Genomic DNA, 25192 nt, shown 5'->3' on the forward strand with positions numbered 1-25192 from the left:
GACTGAAGAAACTCACATCCGGGACCCTCACTATTAGCACTGGTGCTCTTCAGGGATGCATTCTATCTCCTCTGCTCTTCTCCTTGTGCACTAAGTTCTGCAATGCAAAATACCCCATTGTCCAGCTCCTGAAGTTTGCAGACGACACCACAGTCATCTGCCTCATCCGCGATGGTGACAAATCTGCATTCAGACGGGAGGCTGAACAGCTGACTGTCTGTTGCGATAACAACAACCTTGAGCTGAACACGCTCAAAACAGTGGAGACGATAGTGAACTTCAGAAGAAATCCCCCCGCAGTCCACCCGCACTTCGCCAGCTTAGGAAGTTCAACCTACCACAGGAGCCTCTGACACAGTTCTACTCGGCCGTCATTGAGTTTGTCCTGTGTAAATCTATAACTGTCTGGACTGCTGAGAGGAATATTGGTGCCCCCCTGCCCACCCTCCTGTACATCTCCAGAGTGAGGAAACGTGCTGGCAGATTCACTCTGGACCCCACACACCCTGCCCACTCCCTCTTTGAACTGTTGTCCTCTGGCTTGCGCTACCGAGCACTGAGCGTCAGGACATCCCGGCACAAGAACAGTTTTTACCCTTAGGCCATTTTCCTCATGAACAATTAAACTGCCTCATGACTCCCCCATATGCAATAATGTAAAGACATGTCTCATGTACATATGTAAATTCACATATTTAAATCAATAACTGTACATACCCCCTACCTTGCACATACATTACCACTTTCACAGGTACAAACACCATTCTGTTATATGTCCTATTGTTTGTTTGAATGTTTATTTATACTCTTACCTTGTTCTATATTCTGTCTCACTGTAATGTTCTGTGTGCACTTGTTTCTACTCTCAGTCAAAAATTGTTTTTTCAGCTTTAAGGATAATAATGTATAGGGATGCAAACTACTTTACAACCTTTCAGCTAAAGCCACCTTTTGTGATGCTAATTTGCCCAAATTGTTTGGTGAAATGTTCTACATTTTCCTTATAAAAAAATCACTTGAAAAGTTTGCGTCAAGCTTAAAAACAGAAACAAAAAAGCATTAAATACAACAAACAAATATGCAGAAATTATACATCTAAAACACTTGTTTTGTCACCTTTTTCACCGCTTGTGAATTTGCATCCCTGAATGTCTAATTCGGCTCTGTTATATTCACGTGACCCAGATCAGATGCCTATTAGAGGAATATATGGACACAAAGTGCAGCACTTCAACATGGTAACTAACAGATTTGTGTCTCCCATTAAAAAACACCACTAGTAAATATTAATGTTAGTAAACTCCACTAATCGACTAGTCAGTTGTTAAATGATTAGTCGATTAGTCGACCACCCTGGCACATCCCTAACCTTGTTTGTGTAAAGTTATCCAGTGAACCCTGTAGACCTAATCCTGGTAACTTTCATATGATAGAAAGAAAACCAAAAAAAGGGGTTAACACAATTAAAAATGTTCATTATTGTCTTCTGTTTTTGAACAAGCCGCCTTTTAATCCTTTTCATGGTCAGACGTACGGAGAAGAAGCGATGGAACATATGCGTCTGTAAGCTGCTTCATGTTTGGGGCGTGAGCAGCAGAACTTTGGCTATCAAACATGCTCGCTTCGGTCTGCTTGCTTCTGTCCATTCTGACGAGTGATTCTGATCTCACCACAGTGTTCTGTGTAAAACTCCTGTCACGTCTGCTTGTGATTTTTAATGCTCCGCTGTAATGCGAGGTTGGTGAGCTCATGCATAACGCAGCGTATTGATTGAATGGAATCATTTCTTCGCAATTACGAAATTAATGACGTATTAGTTTACTGCAAATCACGACTCATACCTCATCTTTTATGATGTTGCTTCATGTTTTATTTTTAAACTAGAAGAACGAAATGGCAAAAAAAACATTATAATAATCACTTTACACTTAACAAAAAACGTAATGAGTGCTATAATTTTTTTCAAGGATGTGCAAACCTGTACATATGTGTTAACATTTGTTAACAACATTAGAACACAAGTATTCCAATAAATTCGGAATGAATTGAACCAAATGCAGGCGTTTTCGAGATGAGTTTTTAAAAGTTCAAGTTCTTTAAATTTGTCATGGCACCATATTACGCGTCACACTGAAAACACAACAAGATGTGGCGCATTGGTCAAGTCCGTCTAGCACATTTACATAGGAAAACAATTTAAATACAAAAGCGCAGATGGATATAAAAATGCATTCATGTCAGTGGCCCCTCTATTTGTTACAATGTTGTGGTCAATCAGATTATTTGAATATAGTAATCTTTACACAATCATTAATTTGTTCAAAGGTGATTCTTTTGGACCAAGCTGTTGAATGCTACTCCGGAATCATAAAGGGTTATTGACTCTTACCACCACCAGTCATTCCGTAATCATCGATGTTTATTTTGAGACAAAGACAAGGCATCTCTGATCTTATTATCTACTATTTCACTCTCCTCCATAGGAACCGCTGTTTGCAGCCCGTGTGATCTACGACCTTCTCTTCTTCTTTATGGTCATCATCATTGTCCTCAATCTCATTTTTGGAGTCATCATTGACACCTTTGCTGACCTGAGAAGTGAAAAGCAAAAGAAAGAAGAGGTGCTAAAAACAACCTGCTTTATTTGTGGTGAGTGTCCACGTCCCCTGGAGCCTGATTTAGGTACTGATACCCAGCAGTCCTCGCCTGGAAGTTTGAAGATGAAAGTTTAAAACTGTTATCTTCAGTAAATCACAGACATTTTTTATGTGATGGACCAATAGACCCATAAACCTCATAGGCCCATAAAAATATTTTGCTCCAGTATAAACATTAGGACGCCCCCTCTTCACCAGAAATCTTAGTCATAGCTCACTTTGGAGGTGGTGAAGTGTCTTCCTGTTGTCGTTTGGTGTGTTTGAATGTGTTAGCGTGTGATCGGCTGTAAATGCTCATAATTCTCAAAGTGCTTGCATACCTTTTAAGTTAGAACACAATTCTGTTCCAAATATTATCTAAAATCCTTTGATATTAAATGATATTGAAACTGCAAATGATTTCATTAACCATGACTAACGTTTCAAAATGCATGACAGAACAGTGTCAGCAATGTCAGAACACAACTTGTACACAAGAAATTAAATCCAAGATGAAAAAAAACAAAGTCATGCACTCTTTGTATAAACAAATTTGCGCAATTGAAGTCTGGATGACGTGTTTTTGTCAAGTGACAATGTCCCAATAGTCATGTATTAAATAAACTTTGTTTGTTTGTGACCATCACAAGATTCATAACCTCCATGTGCATCATTCACAATTGTAATGCATATAAACAGATTACCTGTGGTTCTACTTCCTCTTCCAAATAGTACAGTTTTCTCTGTGGGGAAAAAAGAAACCAAAACATTAACCATTATTAATTTATCTTACTCATTGTGTCAAAGTCTTAAAGGATTTAGATTTTCCCTCTCACTGATTAAAGGTTTGAATAAACAACATTAAGCAAATACAATCCTGACCTAAACAAAGCCTGTTTTTGGAGAATTGACAGTTACGCAGCTTGTCACGATTACTTTTAATTTTGATATTCTTAACTGTCCTCAACTCAAAAGAACTACCCCTAAAAAGGTACATGTGACCAGCGCATTTTTAGTGTCACTAACTGTTTTTATGCTCCACAGGTTTGGAGCGGGACAAGTTTGACAACAAAACGGTGACATTTGAGGAGCATATTAAGGTGGAGCACAACATGTGGCATTACCTTTTCTTCATCGTGCTGGTGAAAGTGAAAGACTCCACAGAGTTCACAGGGCCAGAGAGCTACGTGGCCGAAATGATCCGGGTAAGGGATTGGAATTTCACAATGGACAGCAAATTTAATAAACAATCAGTATGTTTACAGGCACTTTCAAAATTCCATTTCAGTCAGACTAAAAAACAATTTGTCTTTTTTAAATGTCAGTTTTTACAAAGTTGGACCAACAAACCTAGATAAGCTTGTACACATCTTAAACCACAATTGGCCTCAGTGCTGTGTGCATGCTTCGAAAGACAGAGGTGATTCGCAACATGTATTACATCCTTCCTTCAAATAGTCGATTGCACATTGTGTTATATATTTGGATAGGCAGACTGAAGACTGTGCATGTAAAAATACTTTGTTATCTGTGCTGATACCTAAAAGAAATTATATTTAACCTTTGCCGACGATGCAACGGTTTGCTGACTACGCCACGGTTTTCTGATTACACCACGGTTTACCGACTATGCCACAAAATCGTGTATCCAGCCACAACAGCAGTTTGTTTAAATTTAAACAAAAATGTGCATCTTACATGGATATGTTTATCTGTGTTTTAATAGGAAACTTAATGAAAATTCATATGAAACTATTTACTGAAAAAAAAGAAGAAAAACAATCACATGCTTTGAATTACTAAAATACTATAAACTAAAGTATTCATGGTTTCTCATTAATTATTTTAAGTGCAGATGTAAAGTCTATTTTTCAAAAGCAAATTTTTAGTGTGAAACTAAGGTCACCAAAGTTAAAGTAAGCCCTTGGGGCCTAAGTCACATGAGGAAATCGGCCAATGACATGCTGTGTTCTTGGATCAGTGGCTTTGTTTGTTTACTGCTGAGGATTTTTTGAAGGCTATTAAGTGCTAATAATGTAGACACTGAGTATCTGCTTCTGCACATAGAAACGGAACCAGATATGTATGATCAAACGTCACATCAACATGGTGTGTGTAGGGTTTTTTTCCCCCTCTGTGTTCAATAGAGTCTGTTTTATATCAAACTTCCAAAGAATCGTGTATTTTCGAGGAACACGAAACTGTGCCAAGATCCTGAAATCTAAACAGGAAGCAGATGGTCACAGAAACCAGTAACCATACACTGGATCTGAAAAAAAAAAAAACATTTCTAAGATCTTAAGATCTCACCAAGTCCTAAGAGCAGTACCGCAGAAATCAACCGACTTGACCCCGGAGGTTAAGTTTGCTTTAGGGAATGTGGCTCACTTCAAACTTTACCTTTGAGAAAGTGGAGCAAGTACTTAAGGAATTTTCCACCAAATTCCTCACCATAAATCTCTTCAGTGACCCAAAACCCTCTGCTTTCGCTTATGCAATTTCAACTTTGTGACCTTCAGCCCCTCTAGATTGTTGAAACTTCTGTTTGCCTTCAGAATTTAGAGTCTTAAGATGTTTGGAAAATGGCTCAGAATGTGTTAATCCTTCAGAAATGCTGTTACCACACACACACACACACACACACACACACACACGCGCACACACACACACGCACGCACAAACACAAGCACACACGCACATACCTTAACTCAGTCTGATGACCAGGGAAACAGGAGTTTCCCTCATGATAGAGGTTTGTGTATGCCTTTGTATGCATGCTTTTCTTTAAAAAAAAAATCTCATCCCGTTCAAAGCACTGTAGACACTTTCCCTGGAAAACACATTAGTTTAACAACTGTAGCAAAATGCTCAATTGGGTTATTAAACAAAAATCATGCCTTCTAAAATGAGGGTGCTTACATTCTTGATTTTAACATCCTGTTTTATCTTTATTGCCCTTGTTTGGGTCATCTGTTCTTGAAATGCTTTTCTTAATGCAATGGTTATAGACATTAAAAGCTTTCTATGTGACTTATGAGCAATTGCAAGAAAAGTGCTCTGGAAAGCCCCTTCTGTGCAAGTGATTGTGTTCTTGACGCCGATGGCACGGCGGAGGGTTTCTGACATAGTTTCTGATCCGGGTGTCTTTTGGCCCAGTTCCTGACCTCAGTGGTGCATTTCAAGGGGCACCACGTGTCTTGCGAGGAATCACCTGACACTCGATAAGCCGCCCCTCATGGTCTCCCAAAAAATAAAAGCCCTTTGGCCTGACAATAAGGTTAAAACATTTGTGATTCATTAGTATCTTTCTTAGTATCACAAACCTCTTTGTGTCTTGTAAGAAGGTGTAAAAAATTGTTAAAGGGATTGCTTAACAAAAAATGAAAATTCTGTCATTTACTCTGTTTTAACTGCAAATGACTTGCTTCCTTTTTGCCACTGTATTGAAAGGTACAGTAGAGACAGGACTAGAAATGATAGGGAGAAAAGGCGGATTAGAATTAAAATATTGCGAGCCAGACTCTATATCGCCCACACAAGTAATACCAGTGTGCCAGAGCATGTGTGCTAACCACCTCTGACACTTTAACAAAATTGAGGGTGTCAAATGACATTGCGTCTCAGTGTTTACAACATATGTGACCTGCTCCATTATTTTGAATCACTTTGTCACAGAAACAAATTTGTTTTTTAAGCACTAAAGTTAAAAGGATGGCATGTAAATTATTAAATGAATGAACGTTACATTTCTATAGCGCTTTTCTGACACTACACACAAAGCACTTTACACAGTGAACAGGGGACTCTCCTCAACCACTACCAGTCTGCAGCATCCACCTGGATGATGCGACGGCAGCCATAGTGCGCCAGTACACTCACAACACACCAGCTATTGGTGGAGAGGAGAGAGTAGAGTTATAAAGCCAATTAGTGTATGGGGATTATTATTCAACCCTGCTTAGCTTCAGTGGGCAACCGGTCTTGAGCTACAGGGTGATAAGGCTGCTGTATAATTAAGCCAACGTTTAAATGATTACATCTCTGCAATTGTTTGGAGAATCATTGTTCATTTAGAAACATTATAAGTATATTGTTAGAAAGCTGAGACTTTTTACTTAAGCACGTAAAACTCAAAATTAGTTTCTGGGTCAAATACACTCAAAATGATGAAGTAGGTCACATATATATATATATATATATATATACATACACATATATATATATACATACACATATATATATATATATATATATATATATATATATATATATATATATATATATATATATATATATATATATATATATATATATATGAAAACCACACTTTTTTAATGTGGTTTGATGCAAAGGTATAACTTTGCATCATACCATATTAAAAAGTGTGTTTTCTTGTATTACTGTGCACAAATCATTTACGATGCACCTACATCTTTAGTACTATTATATTAAAACCAGAATTGAAGACTGTTCTGTTCTGTCTGATCGTATACCTTTAATGTAGGTAACTGAGGTTAGATGAAGTGTTCTGACAGTAGGTAGAACCCCTAAACAGCCCGCTAAAGATGCCAGACTGCTCTTTTCCTCTCAACCCCCCCCCACCCCAGCATATCACAGCTTTGTGATGACGACATTTGAAATTGTCTTCCTTTGATACAGTGCATGAAGATTCTAAGGCCTGTATTGGACCTGACGCTGTTGCTGGTTCTCAAACCACAAGCATCCTGTGTGTGTCTGTGTGTGTGGGCTCTTGTGGTATTAGTAATGAAATTCGCACTTCCTTCATTTCCATTGAAGCAGCAGATACAGTTGAAATTGATGTGGCTAAATGCTCACACACTTACTGGCAATGCTGTGTAAGTGTAAACAAAGCTTTGGAAATGGAGGTTTTAAAGGGGGCTGGTTTGGATGCATGAACGTGCACAAACACACCCAAATATACTGTACCAAGCCACAATAAAAAGCATACTAAATCTTTTTGTAGTTTACTTTCAAACTACAAAATGCAAAAGGAAATATGAGTTAACCTTTCATTAGCCTTCTTTTTCCATGCTGGCCCCTGTTAAAGCCGATGAGTGCTGTAGTTAAATGCTACATTTATGTTTTTAGGGATTTTTTTTCTTCTTGAAAAAAAAAAAAATGGTTGTAGTTCTCGTTTCTGTTGAAGTGCGACCAGAGGAAGTGAATATTTCAGTGTAGGCCATGATGGAGACACTGTATCCTCTCGATTTAGGGTTGATTTTAGAGCCGGTGCTTTTTATTTCTTTTTTTACGTTTTTGGTTATTTGCAAAAATACGAGCAATAAAAATAGTTTAAAGGTTCGCTTAAAGTTTGCTAAAGTCCTCTTGATTTAGATCCAGTGTCAGAGACAATGGTTTTTATTTCTTTATTTTATTGTTATTTCTTGGTCTTGGACAATAACAATAGCTTAGATTTCTATCCTCTCAATTTAGGTTTGTTGTTAGAATATTTTTTACAACTTTTAAATTTGTTGTTTATTTGCAGAAATACTGTTAAGAAAAATTGCTTAAAAGTTTGCATAAAGTTTGCTATCCTCTCAATTTTTATCCAGTGTCGGAAACGGTGGTTGTTATCTCTCTTTTTTTCTTCTTCTTATTTTTGTGTTATTTAGAGATATACAGAAAATAAATAATAGCTTTAAAGTTTGATAAAAGTTTACTTAAAGGTCTTTATGCTCTCATTGTTGGTAGAGACTATTATGAAGGTCAGTCTTCTTAAACTTGCCAGTTATTTGCAGAAATGCCATCAAGAAAAATACCCTAAAACTGCTTTAAGTTCTGCATGTTTTTACCATCGTGTTTAGTTGTAATTGTTCGGCAAAAATAGATAGATAGATACAACATCATTTGTTTTATTTGAAGATAACCTTTTCTCTCTTTTTGCATTTTCAATGTTATATTTTTTCCCCTATACAATACATTTTTTTTGTCTCAAGCACAACCTCAAAAATAAAAAGTAAAAACAGAAAAGTCATTTTTAGTAGTGTGCGAACAAAAATTGGAGCTGCCTTTGACATGATTTGTGGGGCATTTGTCTACGCAATATGCCCATGTGGGTTGGCAGGAGGAATGGTTGTCTTAAGAGCGTGGGCGACGTTGGCTTTATCAATTGACAGATTTCAAAAGTAGTCCAGACCCTGTGTGGTTTAGTGTTTGCTGCACTATTTTTGCATTAGAGGTTTGATTATAGATAACAACATGTGCCTCTATGATGATGATGATGACGAAACCGGCTGACAGCTGGGCTGTATGCGCAGACGACACTGTTTGTGGGCGGTGGTAAACACAAACCTCAACATCTGTGGCAGCAGGAAGTGAGCGCACACGCACTCCTCTTTCTTCTCAGAATGAGTGAGAGCGTTACCTGTGATTTCCCCTGTGCATGAGTGTTACTGTTTGTCTGAAGTATGTGTGTGCACACTGTCCCTGCTGTGTCTGAGATTTGACAGAATAGGGGACTTCTATGCACCTGCAGCCATTACGACCTCTATCTCTCTTTCTTTTTCACCACCACACACACACACACACACACACACGCACGAGAGTGGGTAGCTGACAAAGTAGCATAAAAAAAAAAAACACTTATATTTAGGTTCAAGTTTATATGAATGTATAAAGGAAAGTGTATATTTTTAGATGATGTGTCCGGTCATCATTTCCTTTTACGGTAATTTGTGTTATTTTTTCTGTTAAAATACTTTGTACTATTTGGGAACCATTTTCGAACATTTTAGAAACTCCACCGGCTGCCGTTCCTTGCACATACGAACCATATATTTAATTTAAACATTAACAGTCATTCTGAGGATGACACACTGACAGGCTTTCTTTTATCGCTTTCCTCAATAAATATATAATTTAAAAATTAAATATAACACTAACTGATTTGATAAAGATTTGATTGAAGAAAATGTTCCTGGAAAACCAAAAACATACCTTAAAGCTCTGTTCTGGAAACGTTCTGGAAACCACAACTAAACGTTCCCAGAATGTTCTGGTAACCAAAATTTTTAGTTGGGATCCCCGGCATTAAGGTGAAGTATGTAATTCTTTTGAAGTTAAAAATGTTTATACTATAAGGAAGTATAATATAAGGAAATACTACAAGTAAGCCATTTGTAGGTTGATTTTCCTGAAAACTGTAAAGAGAGTTGCTCTGTGGCACTTTCAAAAACATACTGTTTGTTTGAGCATCCTGGCCATCCCGACTCCACAACAATGGCTCAACCAATGGTGTGAGTTAAGGGCAGGACTATCTGTTTGTTGACCCATTGCCATTGCAGATTGGGGGAGAGATTGGGAAATTTGTTTGAAAACAGTTTGCAATGCCTTTTGTTGAAACTGGTGGTGTAAAAAACACATAACCTTAAAGGAAAATTCAAATCAATACTTGTTCAATACATCATTTGTTGCATAATGTTAATCACCACAAAAATGATTTCTACTCATCCCTCCTTTTCTTTAAAAAAGCAAAATAAAGTTTACAGTAAGGCACTTACAATCAAAGTGAATGGGTCAATTATTGGAGGATTTAAAGGTAGCAATGAATGTAAAGCTTAGAATTTTATAAAAGCACTATAATTAAAGCACATTCATTCTTCTGTTAAAACTCATATATTATTTGTGCTGTAAAGTTGTTGAAATATATGTTTTTGGGCTTTAGGGTTTACAGCATTAAGTCGTCATGGCATCGAAGTTGTAAAATTGGATATAATTGATATTCTTTAAAATAGTGACTATTTTAATATTTATGGATTGGCCACTTTCATTTCTATTGTAATTGTATTGTTATTGCTCCTTTTTTAAAGAAAAGTTGTTGCAAGATTTAATAAATTTATGCAACATTCGACGCCACAAATTATGGCATAATGTCGATTGAGCTTAACTTGTATTGAGCCTGGAATATTCCTGATAAGTCTGCAAGTAAACCATACATTGACTGATATTTTTTAAAACTTAAACACTATGACACTTTCAAAACCCTTTTGTTTGTTTGAGTGGCCCGACATATCAACTTCTGAATCAGCCAATGGTGCGAGTTTTGGCCAGGACTATCAGTTTTCTGACCAATGGCAGACGGGGGAGTGGTTAGGAAACTTGTTTGGAAACAATCATTCTTTTTTTTTGCAGTTCTTTCTGGTGTCAATAGTAGCACTGAAATCAAACACTATGTCATTTATGTTTTCACCATTGTTAAATCTCTTTTTGGCTTATTACCAGTCAGTCTTAAATAATCTTGAGGTGTTTCAAGTAATGTGAGGTCATAAAAATTGCATGCATTTGAAATTGCACTAGCATGTCTCTGTGGTGATGTTATGTTAACTGCTGGGGTAATGTAGCAAAGCCTATTGGCTTCCTCACAGAATTTGATAACGATAAGAAACTGTTTAACTTCAAGTATGTGCTTATTACATTCACAAACTGCCCTAGTCTGGGCTTGTCTGTTTTCATGGCAAGTTCATTTTAAAAAACATTTGTGTGCGTGTTGTTATCTGTACAGGTTTGGCTGTATTTTAGAAGGCCAAATCTCTGAAAACATCCTCACAAATATAGTGAAGCATGTTTAAAAATGACTTGTGAGGCCATTGGAAGTGGCATCTACTTTTATTTATTTTTTTTGCTTCATATGTAATAATGTCAGCTTGATTCTTTGAGGGTTAGGGGTTTGTAAATATAATTATCATAGTATGAAAAGCATTGTTTTTGTGAGAGGTCCTCACAAATATACAGAAGTTTCTAACTAAGGTGTGTTTATTTGGCCAGTTTTAGAGAGGGTAGAAAGTGCATGGCCGAAGAATGCAATGGAGTGTCCATCGGCCGCTCTCCCAGCGTTCTTAAAAGTGACTAACTTTTTCCTCCTCCTATTAGAATCCCCCTCTCGTCCTTATTTGGAACTGTGTCTGACCTGTCCTACATGCTCCAAGTCAGACATTCTGAAATCGCTTTTGGCTTGGTCAGCTCTCTGACTACTGCTGCTACCTCTGATCACTGGTTAATCTATAAACCATCCTGATATATTGTTACAAGAAGTATTTGGCCTTTTATTAAGAGAATTTGTACTATTTAAAGCCTGTTCGTCCTTCTGTCCTTTTAAAATGATTGAAATCTAACAATTTAATTACAATCTAAAACTAGATGATCTTTTCTGAAAGAAATGTGAGTGGCATTTACCTGTGCCAAACTCGCCACCATAATGCTACTGTGTCATGGGTGGTGGCCAGGGTTTTTCTATGTGATTGCTAGTGTTCTGGGTGGTTGCTTACTGCCCACCCCTAGTCTATGGTATTCTGGTCACCCCTAGTCTATGTTATTCTGGTCACTAGATATGGCTCCTTCATTTGGTCAGTTAAATGATGTACTCATTTTGTTTACCTTTTGTGGGAATTATATTTTAGCCCATGGTAACAGGAAAGAGATGGAAACACTTATGGGGAAGAAACAAAAATTTATTCATGTGAACCATTCTTTTCATGCCTACTATGAAGTTCCTAAATTGATGTTACTGATATTCTACCATGAAAATAAATAATTTCATACAGTCTTCCACACCTGCTTTCATCTCTTGATCACACACAGTTTTCAGTGATTTACTTGATCAAATTAGTGAGCGTAATCTTAAATATCTCATTACGGCAGCGTGGTAGATTCCCCCTTGTTAATTAATTGCAGGCCAGCTAGGGAGAAACGTAGTGCTTAATGTTTTGAATCTCTGTATATGTGGGTGAGTCTCTCCTAATTCTCATGTGATGTTGATACTGCATTTCCTTTTCTGCAATCATATTACACATTGGGAATTTTGCCTGATTAAAGTGCAAACTTACTTGTAAACATAAAGAAATCCAGCAGATGACAATAAATGGTTAAGCAAGGCAACTGCACCATTAATTAAATCTTTGATTTCAAGAACGGTTTAAGTCAACTGACAGAACAGGTTTGAGCGAAGTGAATGGAAAACAGCAACTGTTTGCAGTACATTTTTTGGCAAAGGAAGTTTGTGAAGTCCTTTAGGGAATAAAAGGCATTATATAATTATATTCATTAACAAGTTGTTAACTTATTAATGAATATACACTGATCAGCCACAACATTAAAATCGCCTAAACATTAAAATTGTGCCGCCAAAACCGCGCCAACCCACATCTCAGAATAGCATTAAATAATTAAAAAATTAGCATTCTGAAATGCTATTCTTCTCATCACAGTTGTACAGAGCAGTTATCTGAGTTAGCATAGACTTTGTCAGTTCGAACCAGTCTGGTCATTCTCTGTTGACCTCTCTCTTCAATAAGGCATTTCTGCCCACAGAACTGCCACTCACTGGAAGTTTTTTGTTTCTGGCACCATTCAGAATAAATTCTAGAGACTGTTGTGCATGAAAATTCCAGGAGATCAGCAGTTACAGAAATACTGAAGGATAAATTAGGAGTATGCCTGGCTAAATAGATGAATCTTTAGTCTCGTGTGTCTGCATCCTGAACGGTGTTAGAGAGAATATTCCATAGTTTAGGAGCCAAATAAGGAAAGGATCTACTTCCTTTTGTGGATTTTGATATTGTAGGAACTATGAACATGCTAGAGTTTTGCAATCGTAATGAACGTGATGGAATATAGCGTGGTAGAAGGTCACTTAAGTACTGTGGAGCCAGACCATTCAAAACTTTGTATGTGGTTAATATAATTTTAAAATGAATGCGAAATTGAATAGGTAGCCAATGTAACGATGATAAAAAGTGACTAATATGATCATATTTCTTGGTCCTAGTCATAACTCTGGCTGCTGCATTTTGAACCAATTGAAGTTTATGTATTGAACTTTCTGAATATTCTCCTATTTATGCATTACAGTAATCTAGTCTTGAGGTCATGAATGCATTTTGATAAGGATAGGTTCGTGGGCAATGTAGGAGGCAGGAGACAGTGAACAGTTGAGTGTTTATTCTCTAATTTAGCTTCACATGCGCACACACAAACATAAAGCAAAAACGGCTCTTGGTGGCCAACTCAAAATAGCTTTCTCTCCGAAAGGTCTGTTGCTCTGGGCCACTCTCTCTCTCTCCTCTACAACTCTGGCAAGCCTTATCAGGTCTTCCTCCGCCATCACTATAATGAGAAACAGGTGTTTGAGTAATTACAGCCCAGGTGACGAGCCTTACCGCTTTCCCGCAGACAGACACATGACCACGCTCCCCTATGTCACATACCCCCACTGCCACCGCCCATTCTTCATGTGGTGGAGCCACTGCAGGGGAGCATGATCGGAACAGAGGGTGAAGGCCCACCCAAGCAGGTAGAAGTGGAGGGTAAGAACATGTAATCGCTTAATCGCAAGACACTCCTCTTAATAAACAGTACCGGCCATTCCTCCCCTCCTGCAAGAGCACCGCCCTAGCCCCCTGTCAGATTTATCCATCTGCAGAATAAAGGGGAGAGAGAAGTCTGGTGCATGTAACAGCAGCTCCCCACAAAGTTGAAGAGGTAGATTTGACATGGCCCTCTCCTCTCCGTTCGCCTAACCTCATAATCAAGACTCGTCGTGTAATCTCAAAGAGTCCTTGCCACTTGGCGAGTAATTTGGAGCTCGAGGTGGGCAGCAATATCAACCACTTTATCCTGTGCAAATTCACATAGTCAAGTGCCCCTGTTGTACAATTGCCATTGACGTTCTTGGAGCAAATTCTCCAGTGTTACCTGCCCCAAAGTCTGGAGTTTTGCTCTAAGGTCAAGAACGTATTGAGTTTTTGCTATACGAAGGGCCTTCCTCCCAAGCTTCCCGTATGACATCAAGCATGCCACACAGTCAACTCCCATACAGAAGCTCAAATGGGGAAAACCCTGTGGATGCTTGCGGGACTTCTCATACTGCAAACAACAGGGGTTCGTCCCACTTATCCCAATTTTTAGCATCTTCGTGTACGAACTTACGAATCATGTTTTTCAAAGTCTTATTAAATCGTTTGACCAACCTGTCGGTTTGCGAGTGATAAACACTGGTGCGAATCGATTTAATGCCTAATAATTTGTACGGTTCACATAGTGTACGTGACATGAATGTTGTGCCTTGGTCAGTAATTCAGTAATTCTGGAGATAATTCTGAAGAGTGCCTCCACAACACTACATGCTGAGATGTTGCATAGAGGCACTGATTCCGGATATCATATTTGCATAGTCCACCAGAACTAATACAAATTGATGGTCACTTGCAGTCCACTCTAATGGCCTGACGAGGTCCATGCCAATTGTTTCGAAGGGGACCTCGATCAACAACAGAGGGCGCAATGGGTTGGCCGGTGGATTCAAAAAAATGGGCCATTATATGGCTCAAAGTTTTTCCGTGACCTAAGTGACCAGCCATTGGCTAATAGTGAGCCCCTGGAAGAGTGTTTCCTGGTGGCTCTTTGGTACTAACAGCTGCATTGTATTCGCTTTGGTCTGAGTGTACTGCGTCACTCAATATGACTGCTCTTTAATAATAGAAAGTCTTTACTCCTGCATTCAACATGTTGACTATGAGAACTGATTGTTCGCTTACCATCTAATCTACCCAGACCTTGAAATGTGGCCTTGTTAGGAGATGATCAACGTTATTTGCTTCACTTGTGAGTGGTCATAATGTTTTGGCTCATCAGTGTGTATTGTTTTCAAAAATAAAATACCGAACAGATTTTGCTTCGTGAAATGTTTCACTTAAAAAGTGTGCTTGAGCTAACTCTTCAAAATAAGTGCCACTTGGTTAAATATGTTATCTAATAATTATGGCTTATGTTACAATATTTTTTGTGGGCCACTGTACATTCACTGTAACTTCAAAATAGATTACTAATAACATTTACTGTATAGCTATCTTAATGTACATTAACCAATGATAGGTTATATATAACATTCTTTAAATAATTATTTATCATTACTTATCTTACACAATAATGTCTAATATTCCAACAGGAGCACAACTTGGACTGGTTTCCACGGATGCGGGCCATGTCGTTGGTTAGCAGTGATGCAGAGGGTGAACAGAATGAGATCAGAAACCTACAGGAAAAACTTGAATCCACCATGAAGCTTGTCTCCAACCTGTCATGCCAACTCACTGAACTTAAAGAACAGGTAAATTATTACATTTTTGGAATTCGTCTCAGGACAGTGTGGCGTGAAAGTGACATGACTACATATTAGGCCACTTAACATTTACATTGCATGCATTTGGCAGAGACTTACTGAAAAAATGTATAGCTTAAATGCGATGGATGTGCGTTCCTTGGCACTCAAACCCATAACCTTGGTGTTGTATGTGCGTTGCTCTTCCAGTTGAGCTACTGAAATAGTCCTACACACCCAGATAAGGATAAAGTGTAGTTTTGTCCCACTAAGCTGTATAAATGGTGACTGTCATTGAATGTTGGGTGTGAATGAAACTAGGCCTTGAAGGTCAGTCCACAGCCTCTCCTAGGTTCAATTAGACCAAAGGGCAATGAGTCATTTCTATCTTTCTTTCCCTTTCTGCCTTCAGCTCGTGGTATTTAAAATGATCTTTCACCTGCGTCACGAGGCCAAGTGTTGTTTCACTTTTATTCAGCACACATTGTCGTCCAGACGAAGTTCTGCGAACTCGCGCTTGTTTGTTTCCACAGATAAACAGCATTACACACAAGGCAGATGGATATGATAAAACGGCTCTTTGAGCTTGCAGCTTATTTTGATTTGATGGAAATATGCGTAATGGTATTTATTGTCATGTCATCTATTTCTTGTAAATAGTGTTGAATTAAGTGCAGTCTGAGGTGTGTGGCCATATAAAATGGGAAGTGTCTAGAGGGAAATTCCTTGTTTTTATTTAGCTCTCCAGACAGGGGGAAAAGGTCACAGTTTGACTTAAAGAAAGTGAAGAAGCAAGTGTAAAACAACAAACTTTCACTGTTTAATCTGTCAATGCAAAATTTACATGTGTTGAGATGAGTTTGTCCTTTGTCTTCACTAAAATCTTTGGTTGGAAAGCGTTAAAGCTCAGAAGAGAGAATAACATTTCTTCATGGAATTCTTCATTTGAAAATTTATTTGAACAGATGAAATGTTTTTTTTTCATTTATCAGTCCATTAGACTCGCTGCTAGTATCAGATTTTATGTAAAAGTGTAAATAGGGCATACTAAATAATAAATCTAAGTTTACATAACTGGGTAGGATACAAAAAGTTTTAAAGAAATAAAAATCTGGGCACAGGAAAAAACCCTTTCTATATTTTAAGTGGGCCCCAGGAGTTTTTTTTAAATAATAAATAAATAATAATAATACAAAAAAACATACAGCATCAAATGCACAACCAGTAATCTCAAAATGTGATCTTTATGATTTTGACCATGGTATGACTTTTGGTGCCAGACGTCTGTTTTGAATATTTCTGTAACTGCTGATCTCCTAAGATTTTCACGCAGAGCTGAAAAATTCCAGAAAATTATGACAAGCCTTTAGACAATTAGCCAATTGGCTTCTAATAGGAGGTGTACTGAATTGGAGGTGTACCTGTGGATGTATTTTAAGGCCTACCTTCAAACTCAATGCCTCTTTGCTTGACATCATGGAAAATCTAAATAAATCAGCCAAGACCTCAGAAAAGAAAACAGTGGAGTCTGGTCCATCCTTGGGAGCAATTTCCAAATGCCTTAAGATACCCTGTTCATCTGTACACAAACAGTAGTATGCAAGTATATAACACCATGGGACCACGCAGCCATCATACCGCTCAGGAAGGAGATGTATTCTGTCGATGAATGTAGTTTGGTGCGAAAATTGCAAATCAATCCCAGAACAACAGCATAGGACCTTGTGAAGATGCTGGTGGAAACAGGTAGACAAATGTCAATATCCACAGTAAAACGAGTCCTATATTGACATAACCTGAAAGGCTGCATAGCAAGGATGAAGCCACTGCTCCAAAACCACCATAAAAATGCCAGACTACAGTTTGCAAGTGTACCTGGGCATCATGAGGAAGGAAAATTGTTACATTTACATTTATGCATTTGGCAGACGCTTTTATCCAAAGTGACTTACAGTGCACTTATTACAGGGACAATCCCCCCAGAGAAACCTGGAGTTAAGTGCCTTGCTCAAGGACACAATGGTGGTGGCCGTGGGGATCAAACCAGCGACCTTCTGATTAACAGTTATGTGCTTTATCCCACTACACCACCACCACTCTAATTGTGTGGATATATTGAAGCAACATCTCAAGACGGGAAGTTAAAGCTTAGTTGCAAATGGGTCTTCTAAATGGACAATGACCCCAAGCTTACCTCCAAAGTTGTGGCAAAATGGCTTAAGGAAACAAAGTCAATCAGAGTGGCCATCACAAAGCCCTGACCCCAATCCGACAGAAAATTTGTGGGTAGAACTGAAAAAGTGTGTGCGAGCAAGGAGGCCTACAAACCTGACTCCGTTACACCAGTTCTGTCTGGAGGAATGGGCCAAAATTCCAGTAACTTATTGTGAGAAGCTTGTGGAAGGCTACCCAAAATGTTTGACCCAAGTTAAACAATTGAAAAGTAAAGTGTATGTCAACTTCTGACCCACTGGGAATGTGAAATAAAAGCTGAAACAAATAATTATCTCTCTACTATTATTCTGGCATTTCACATTCTTAAAATAAAGTACTAATAACTGACCTAAGACAGTGCATCTTTTCTAAGATTAAATGTCAGGAATTGTGAAAACTGAGTTTAAATGTATTTGGCTAAGGTGTATGTAAACTTCTGACTTATATATATATATATATATATATATATATATATATATATATATATATATATATATATAAACTCAGCAAAAAATAGGCGTCCCTTTATGTATTTTAAAGATAATTTTGTAAAATTACAAATAACTTTTACTGATCATTATTGTAAAGGGTTTAAACAATGTTTTCCATGCTTGTTCAATGAACCGTAAACAATTAATGAACATGCACCTGTGGAACGGTCTTTAAGACACTAACAGGTAGTCAATTAAGGTCACAGTTATAAAAACTTAAAACACTAATGAGACCTTTCTACTGACTCTGAAATACACCAAAAGAAAGATGCCCAGGGTCCCTGCCCATCTGCATTAACGTGCCTTAGGCATGCTGCATGGAGGCATGAGGACTTCAGACAGGCAGGTCCTTACCAGACATCACTGGCAACAACGTCGCCTATGGGCACAATCCCACCTTAGCTGGACCATACAGGACTGGCAAAAAGTGCTCTTCGCTGACGAGTTGCGGTTTTATCTCACCAGGGGTGATGGTCGGACTTGAGTTTATCACCGAAGGAATGAGCATTACTCTGAGGCCTGTACTCTGGAACAGGATTGATTTGGAGGGTCCGTTATGGTCTGGGGCGGTGTGTCACAGCATCATCGGACTGACCTTGTTGTCATTGCAGGCAATCGTAACACTGTGCTTTACAGGGAAGACATCCTCCTCCCTCATATGGTACACTTCCTGCAGGCACATCCTGACATGACCATCCACCATGACAATGCCACCAGCAATACTGCTTGTTCTTTGTGTGATTTCCTGTAAGACAGGAATGCCAGTGTTCTGCCATAGCCAGCGATGAGCCCGGATCTCAATCCCATTGAGCAAGTTTGGGACCTATTGCAGGGTGAGGGCTAGGGCCATTCCCTCCAGAAATGTCCAGGAACTTGCAAGTGCCTTGGTGGAAGAGTGAGGTAACATCTCACAACAAGAACTGGCAAATCTGGTGCAGCCCATGAGGAGGAGATGCAATGCAGTACTTAATGCAGCTGGTGGCAACACCGGATACTGACTGTTACATTTGATTTTGTTCAGTTTATTTCTTAGTTGTTGAATCTTTTTATGTTCATACAAATATTTACACGTTAAGTTTTCTGAAAATAAAAGCAGTGAAAAAGTGAGAGGACGTTTCTTTTTTCTTATATATACACAGTTTATATACACAGACACACAAGTGTAACAATGTGACCCTCTTCCCAGTATTCTGTAATGTGTGACCCCCGAGGGTCTCTGATGGAGAGGTTCACTATTGTTCAAAATTTGCACTACAAATGACGTGTGATCCCTTGATGCATTTCAGGTCAAAATCACTTAATCTCAGAATATAATAATGTTCAGTGATATCATATCTGTTCATGACAGCTCATTTCTTCGACGTGCATTTATCAGGAAATTAAGCATGTAGCACCCCTGAAGTGCCTGAAATGGTTTTTGTTTAGTTGTATGAGGTACTTCCTGTGGACACAATTTTAAAATACGCATGCGTGAGCTTTTGCGTTTTTGGCTCACTTTTGCAGCTGTTGAGTCAGAGTAGGGGATTTCGGTACAGACAGTCTAAATTTCATTGGAACTGTGTACATGATTGTGACTGAGTGCGTTTGTGTGTTTTGTAGCTCAGTTACACAATGCTGCATGACATGTCTCCAATTGCTCCATTTTTAATTCCCAGAAGCTTTTCTATAAGACAGCTCACTCACTCTTAAATACACACACACTGTTATGAGGTCATAACCAAGGCAACATGAACGGATAGACAGAACACATCAGGCATGTCATGTAAGGGAGAGAGAAAAAGTAGGATTGTCAATTTAATTAGATTAATTATACACTGTCCAACTGACGTGTACACAGACCAACAAGCAAAACAGAACACAATTATGTATTCTGTATAAATGGCCCATAAACATATCTCAAATTTGATTTCACAATTGGTTCAAATGAACTATACTGTAGGGCAGTGAAAGCTTATATCAGTGATATGGAAATAAAACAAACAATATATTGACTTCTGAAAGGTTAGTCATCTTAATATGGTGGATTTTCTAACCAAGTATTGGTTATACTGTATGAATTCCAGGATTAATTATGATTAATTTGAATAATTAATTGGCATTATTTAATTTGATTAAAAGTTTTAATGTGTATACTGTAAGTTTGTGTGTATAATGTGTGTGTGTGTGTGTGTGTATGTGTATATATATATATATATATATATATATATATATATATATATATATATATATATATATATATATATATATATATATAAATAAATAATGTACATTGTATCTTAAAGCAGTTTTAAATTACTTAAATTTTAATCACTACAAATTACTAACTACTATTCTAAAACTGTAATAAGATTACTTTACTATTTACTTCATTTAAAAAAGTAATCACATTACTAATTGCTTTTCTTTTAAGTTACTTTTTAAAACACTGCTCAGCAAATGCATTTATTACACAGACAATCCCCCTACAGCAACCTGTAGTTAGGTGCCTTGCTCAAAGACACAATGTTAGTGGCTCTGGGGATTGAACTGCCAACCTCCTGCTTGCCAGTTCTGTGCTTTAGCCCACTACGCCAACACCACTCCATATTTACAGGGCGATATATAAAAGGTTTGGTGCGAAAAGTGCAAAGCAATCCCAGAACTACAGCAAAAGACCTTGTGATGATACTGGAGGAAACGGGTAGACATGTATCTATATCTGTAGTAAAACAAGTCTGCAAGACAGGAATGTCATGTTCTGCCATGGTCAGCGAAGAGTCCGGATCTCAATTCCATTGAACACGTCTGGGACCTGTTGGATCGGAGGGTGATGGCCCCCCAGAAATGTCCGGGAATTTGCAAGTGCCTTGGTGGAAGAGTGGGGTAACATCTCACAACAAGAGCTGGCAAACCTGGTGCAGTCCATGCAGAGGAGATGCACTGCAGTACTTAATACAACTGGTGGCCACAACAGATACTGACAGATACCCCCCCATGTTTACAGACGATCGATGCAATGAATCAGTGTCAAATTTGCGTAACAGTCATGTAGGGCTGGTCAAAATGACTATATACACTCAATTACCTTTTTATTATGTACACCTGTACACCTACTTATACATGCAATTATCTAATCAGCTAATTGTGTGGCAGCAGCGCAGTGCATAAAATCCTGCAGATATGGGTCAGGAGCTTCAGTTAATGGTCACACGAACAATCAGAATGGGGGGAAAATGTGATCTCATTGATTTCGACCTTAGCATGGTTGTTGGTGCCAGATGGGCTGGTTTGAGAATTTCTGTAACTGCTGATCTCCTGGGATCTTTATGCAAAACAGTCGCTACAGATTACTCAGAATGTTGCCAAAAACATGAAGTGAGCGGCAGTTCTGTGGACGGAAACGCCTTGTTGATGAGAGAGGTCAACAGAGAATGGCCAGACTGATTCGAGCTGACAGAATGGCTATGGTAACAGATAACCCTCTGTACAACTGTAGTGAGCAGAATAGCATTTCAGCGTGCACAACATGTCGAACTTTGAGGCGGATTGGCTACAACTTACAAAACCACGTCGGGTTCTACTTCTGTCAGTCAAGAACAGAGATTCGTCAGACCAGGCTATGTTTTTCCAGTCTTTAACCTTGCAGTTTTGGTGAGCCTGTGCCCACTGCAGCCTTACAGTGTGTCATGGCTTTTACCCAAGAGAATATTATCACTGGTATAATATCTTTTCAATCTGACAAGAAACAATCGTAATGGATCGTAAAAATGGTACATTGTGCACTCAGTTTAAAGCCATTCTCAGCAAATATTTTTGCAATTAACTGTGATTAATTAGATTAATCAACAATCATCTAATTAATTTGGTTAAAAATGTTAATCCAATGCCCTAATGTATGTATGTACAGCTCTGGAAAAATCACTGCAAAATTCAATTTCTCTGACTTTACTATTTATAGGGATGTATTTGAGTAAAATTAACATTTCTGTTTTATTCTATAAAGTACTGACAAATTCCAAATAAAAATATTGTCATTTAGAGCATTTATTGCAGAAAATGACAACTGGTCAAAATAACAAAAAAGTTATTGATTTCTGAACTCTTCCTAAGTTAAAACATTAGTATTGTTTAAAAATGAATATTAACTTGTTTTCTTTGCATTATTCGAGGTCTAAAAACTTTTTTTGTTATTTTGACCATTGTCTGAAAAAAAAAAAAAAAAAAGCCAAGGCTGCAGTGGGCACAGGCTCACCAAAACTGGACAGTTAAAGACTGGGAAAACATAGCATTGTCTGATTAATCTTCTGAGGTACACAAATGGTAGGCCCAGTGCAACCTCAGGTATGTGTAATATATATATATATATATACATATCGATCAGCCACAATATTAAAACACATGCCTAATATAGTGTAGGTCCCCCTCATGCTGCCAAAACGGCGCCAACCAACATCTCATAATAGCATTCTGTTCATATATATATATACTGTATATATGAACTGATACACAAAATGCATCATTCGATGAGATGTCTGATGTGTGGGGAAGAGATAGAAATGAGAGATTAAAAAAATTATTAAAAAATAAATGATAAACATCTTGTTTTGTGTTCTGACAGATGACAGAGCAAAGGAAACAGAAACAGAGGATTGGGCTTTTGGGACACCCCCAACACATGAACGTCAACCCCCAGCAACCCGCCTGAACCCCTCTACACTGGCAAAGTGTCCTAAAGCCATCTTCTGAAAACATTCCATCAGCCTATGTGTGTGTGTGTGTGTGTGAGTGAATGTACAAGTGTAAATTAATGTGTGCGTCAAAACATTACAGATACGTAGTCACCACTACTTGCTGTGTATACTGAAAAATAAATAATTCTAGACCACCAGGGAAGTATAAAAGACTCTTGCCCCCTTCTTCGCAATCAATTTGAGTGCCAAATGTTTCTGCGTGTTACAGAGGAAGTCACTTTGCATCATTTGGCCTCCACTGGCTGAAAATGACTTGCAGAGCTACGCTAGATTCTGCACAACTGCAAAAATGTGGTGCAGCTAGTAGATGCTGCTTGGACACTGTCAAGACGCATCTTTTTTGTATTGACCCATAGCAGTATAGCAGTCAGTATTTGATGTCTTATTTTTGTATTTTGTGCAATATTAATACTTTAATATGCAACGATACTGTAAATTGTGTCTTAAAGGGAAGGTGCGGTAATTATTCATTCCTTTTGCTTTATGATAGAGGCCAGGTACTTGTAGGAGTTCTGTATGTGAAGTCAAGTTTAATGTGACTTTAAATACATTATATTTATATAAAAAATACAGCCTTTTCTTTCCTAATTTAATTTATATTAACATTAAAAAACGCTTAATAGAGATGATGCGTATGCTGCCACATTAGATTTCTCTAAAATTCTTAGATAAGTCAGGTTATGTGTTGTTATTTAGGAGCTCATTAATACGATTTATATTTTCATTTGCTTTTTGTGAATGCTGTTGGATCTATAAACTTAGGAGTCATGTACTGAGTATTAATAAATGATTTTTTTAGGCAAGTAAGGTTTGCTAATAAGGTTTGTTTGAAAATCCAATGTAATTACTGCACTATAAATGAACTGAACTCATATCATTCATGTTATTATAGATAGATGTTAACTGTGCCTGTTGTATGTTCCTTTACTTCAAAAGGTGATGTACCAGATTAATATCTGGTACTTCATCTTTGTTGAGTTTTCTAGATTTCTCTGTAATTTCTTCCATTTTTCTAGACAATTTCATCTTTTAGCTGAGCAAGCAGGTCACTTTCTTGATACTATGGAGTTTGTTTAATTTATTATAATTTTTCTTGTAATACATGTATATATGTCTGCCAAGTCTTGCTTTTATATAGAGAGACACATTTTCATAGCATACTAATAATTAACAGCACTGTACTGAGAAATCTACTTCTGATTTAATAGATTAAAGACATAGAATTCAATGAGATTGTAAATTAAGTGATATTTAATAAAATATGTATTTCTTGTTGAAAGGACCAGACATGAAATGTTTTGTTTGTTTTTGTAAAAAAAAGTGGTCTTATACAGCTGTATTTCTGCTACAGCAAAGTATTGTGCAAAAGTTACATTAATGCATAATATCTATAATACTACTCATCATTTTACATTACATTTATTTTATTTATTATAAATCTTGCTTGTCATCCTGCAGAATAGCCATAACAGGCATCATTACTAGAAGTCATTAAAATTCTGGCATAATTTACTCACCCTTATGTTGTTCCAGACCCATATAACTTTCTTTTTTCTGTGGAGCTCAGAATATGTTAGTCAGAATGTTAGTCTCAGTCACCATTCGCTTTCATTGCAACTTGTTTACAATGTAAGTGAATGGTGACTGAGGCTGTCATTTTGCCTAAGATCTCCTTTTCTTTTCCACAGAAGTAAGTCATATAGGTTTGGAACAACAAGATATATGTGTTCCTCTCAGTGACTGTGATTTTTATGACCCTGTGTTGACTGATGCTTGCATCATTTTAAAAGGTTTCTCATGACATAAAGATCCATTTGTTCACACCAATCAAGTCAAAAGGAAGACAAGCTTATAATGAATTCAGTCTTTATAGAAACCGACAGGCCATGCTTTGCTAATGAAATGAAATTTCTGTGACCTCTCATGTAGTTCTACAAGAGGTAAAAAGCAGTTGTTCTCATTGCTAAAACTCATATTTTTATACTGTGCCTTGTGAGTGACAGAGCA

The 25192-nt window shown here is 37.7% G+C and overlaps 1 protein-coding gene across 6 annotated transcripts in view; it reads left to right on the forward strand.

The window, feature by feature from the left end:
• Positions 1-24466, forward strand: part of itpr1b (inositol 1,4,5-trisphosphate receptor, type 1b) — a 206487-nt gene extending 182021 nt beyond the window's left edge. For all 6 annotated transcript variants that reach the window (XM_052101305.1, XM_052101306.1, XM_052101307.1 and 3 more), the window contains 4 exons: positions 2484-2649; positions 3681-3841; positions 15598-15759; positions 23053-24466. In XM_052101305.1, coding sequence (XP_051957265.1) covers positions 2484-2649; positions 3681-3841; positions 15598-15759; positions 23053-23139 — 576 coding nt within the window. In that variant the 3' untranslated portion in view covers positions 23140-24466. The remainder of the gene's footprint in view (positions 1-2483; positions 2650-3680; positions 3842-15597; positions 15760-23052) is intronic.
• Positions 24467-25192: the final 726 nt, after the last annotated feature.

The sequence above is a fragment of the Xyrauchen texanus genome, chromosome 32, assembly GCF_025860055.1.
Source record: "Xyrauchen texanus isolate HMW12.3.18 chromosome 32, RBS_HiC_50CHRs, whole genome shotgun sequence".
Classification (NCBI taxonomy): domain Eukaryota; kingdom Metazoa; phylum Chordata; class Actinopteri; order Cypriniformes; family Catostomidae; genus Xyrauchen; species Xyrauchen texanus.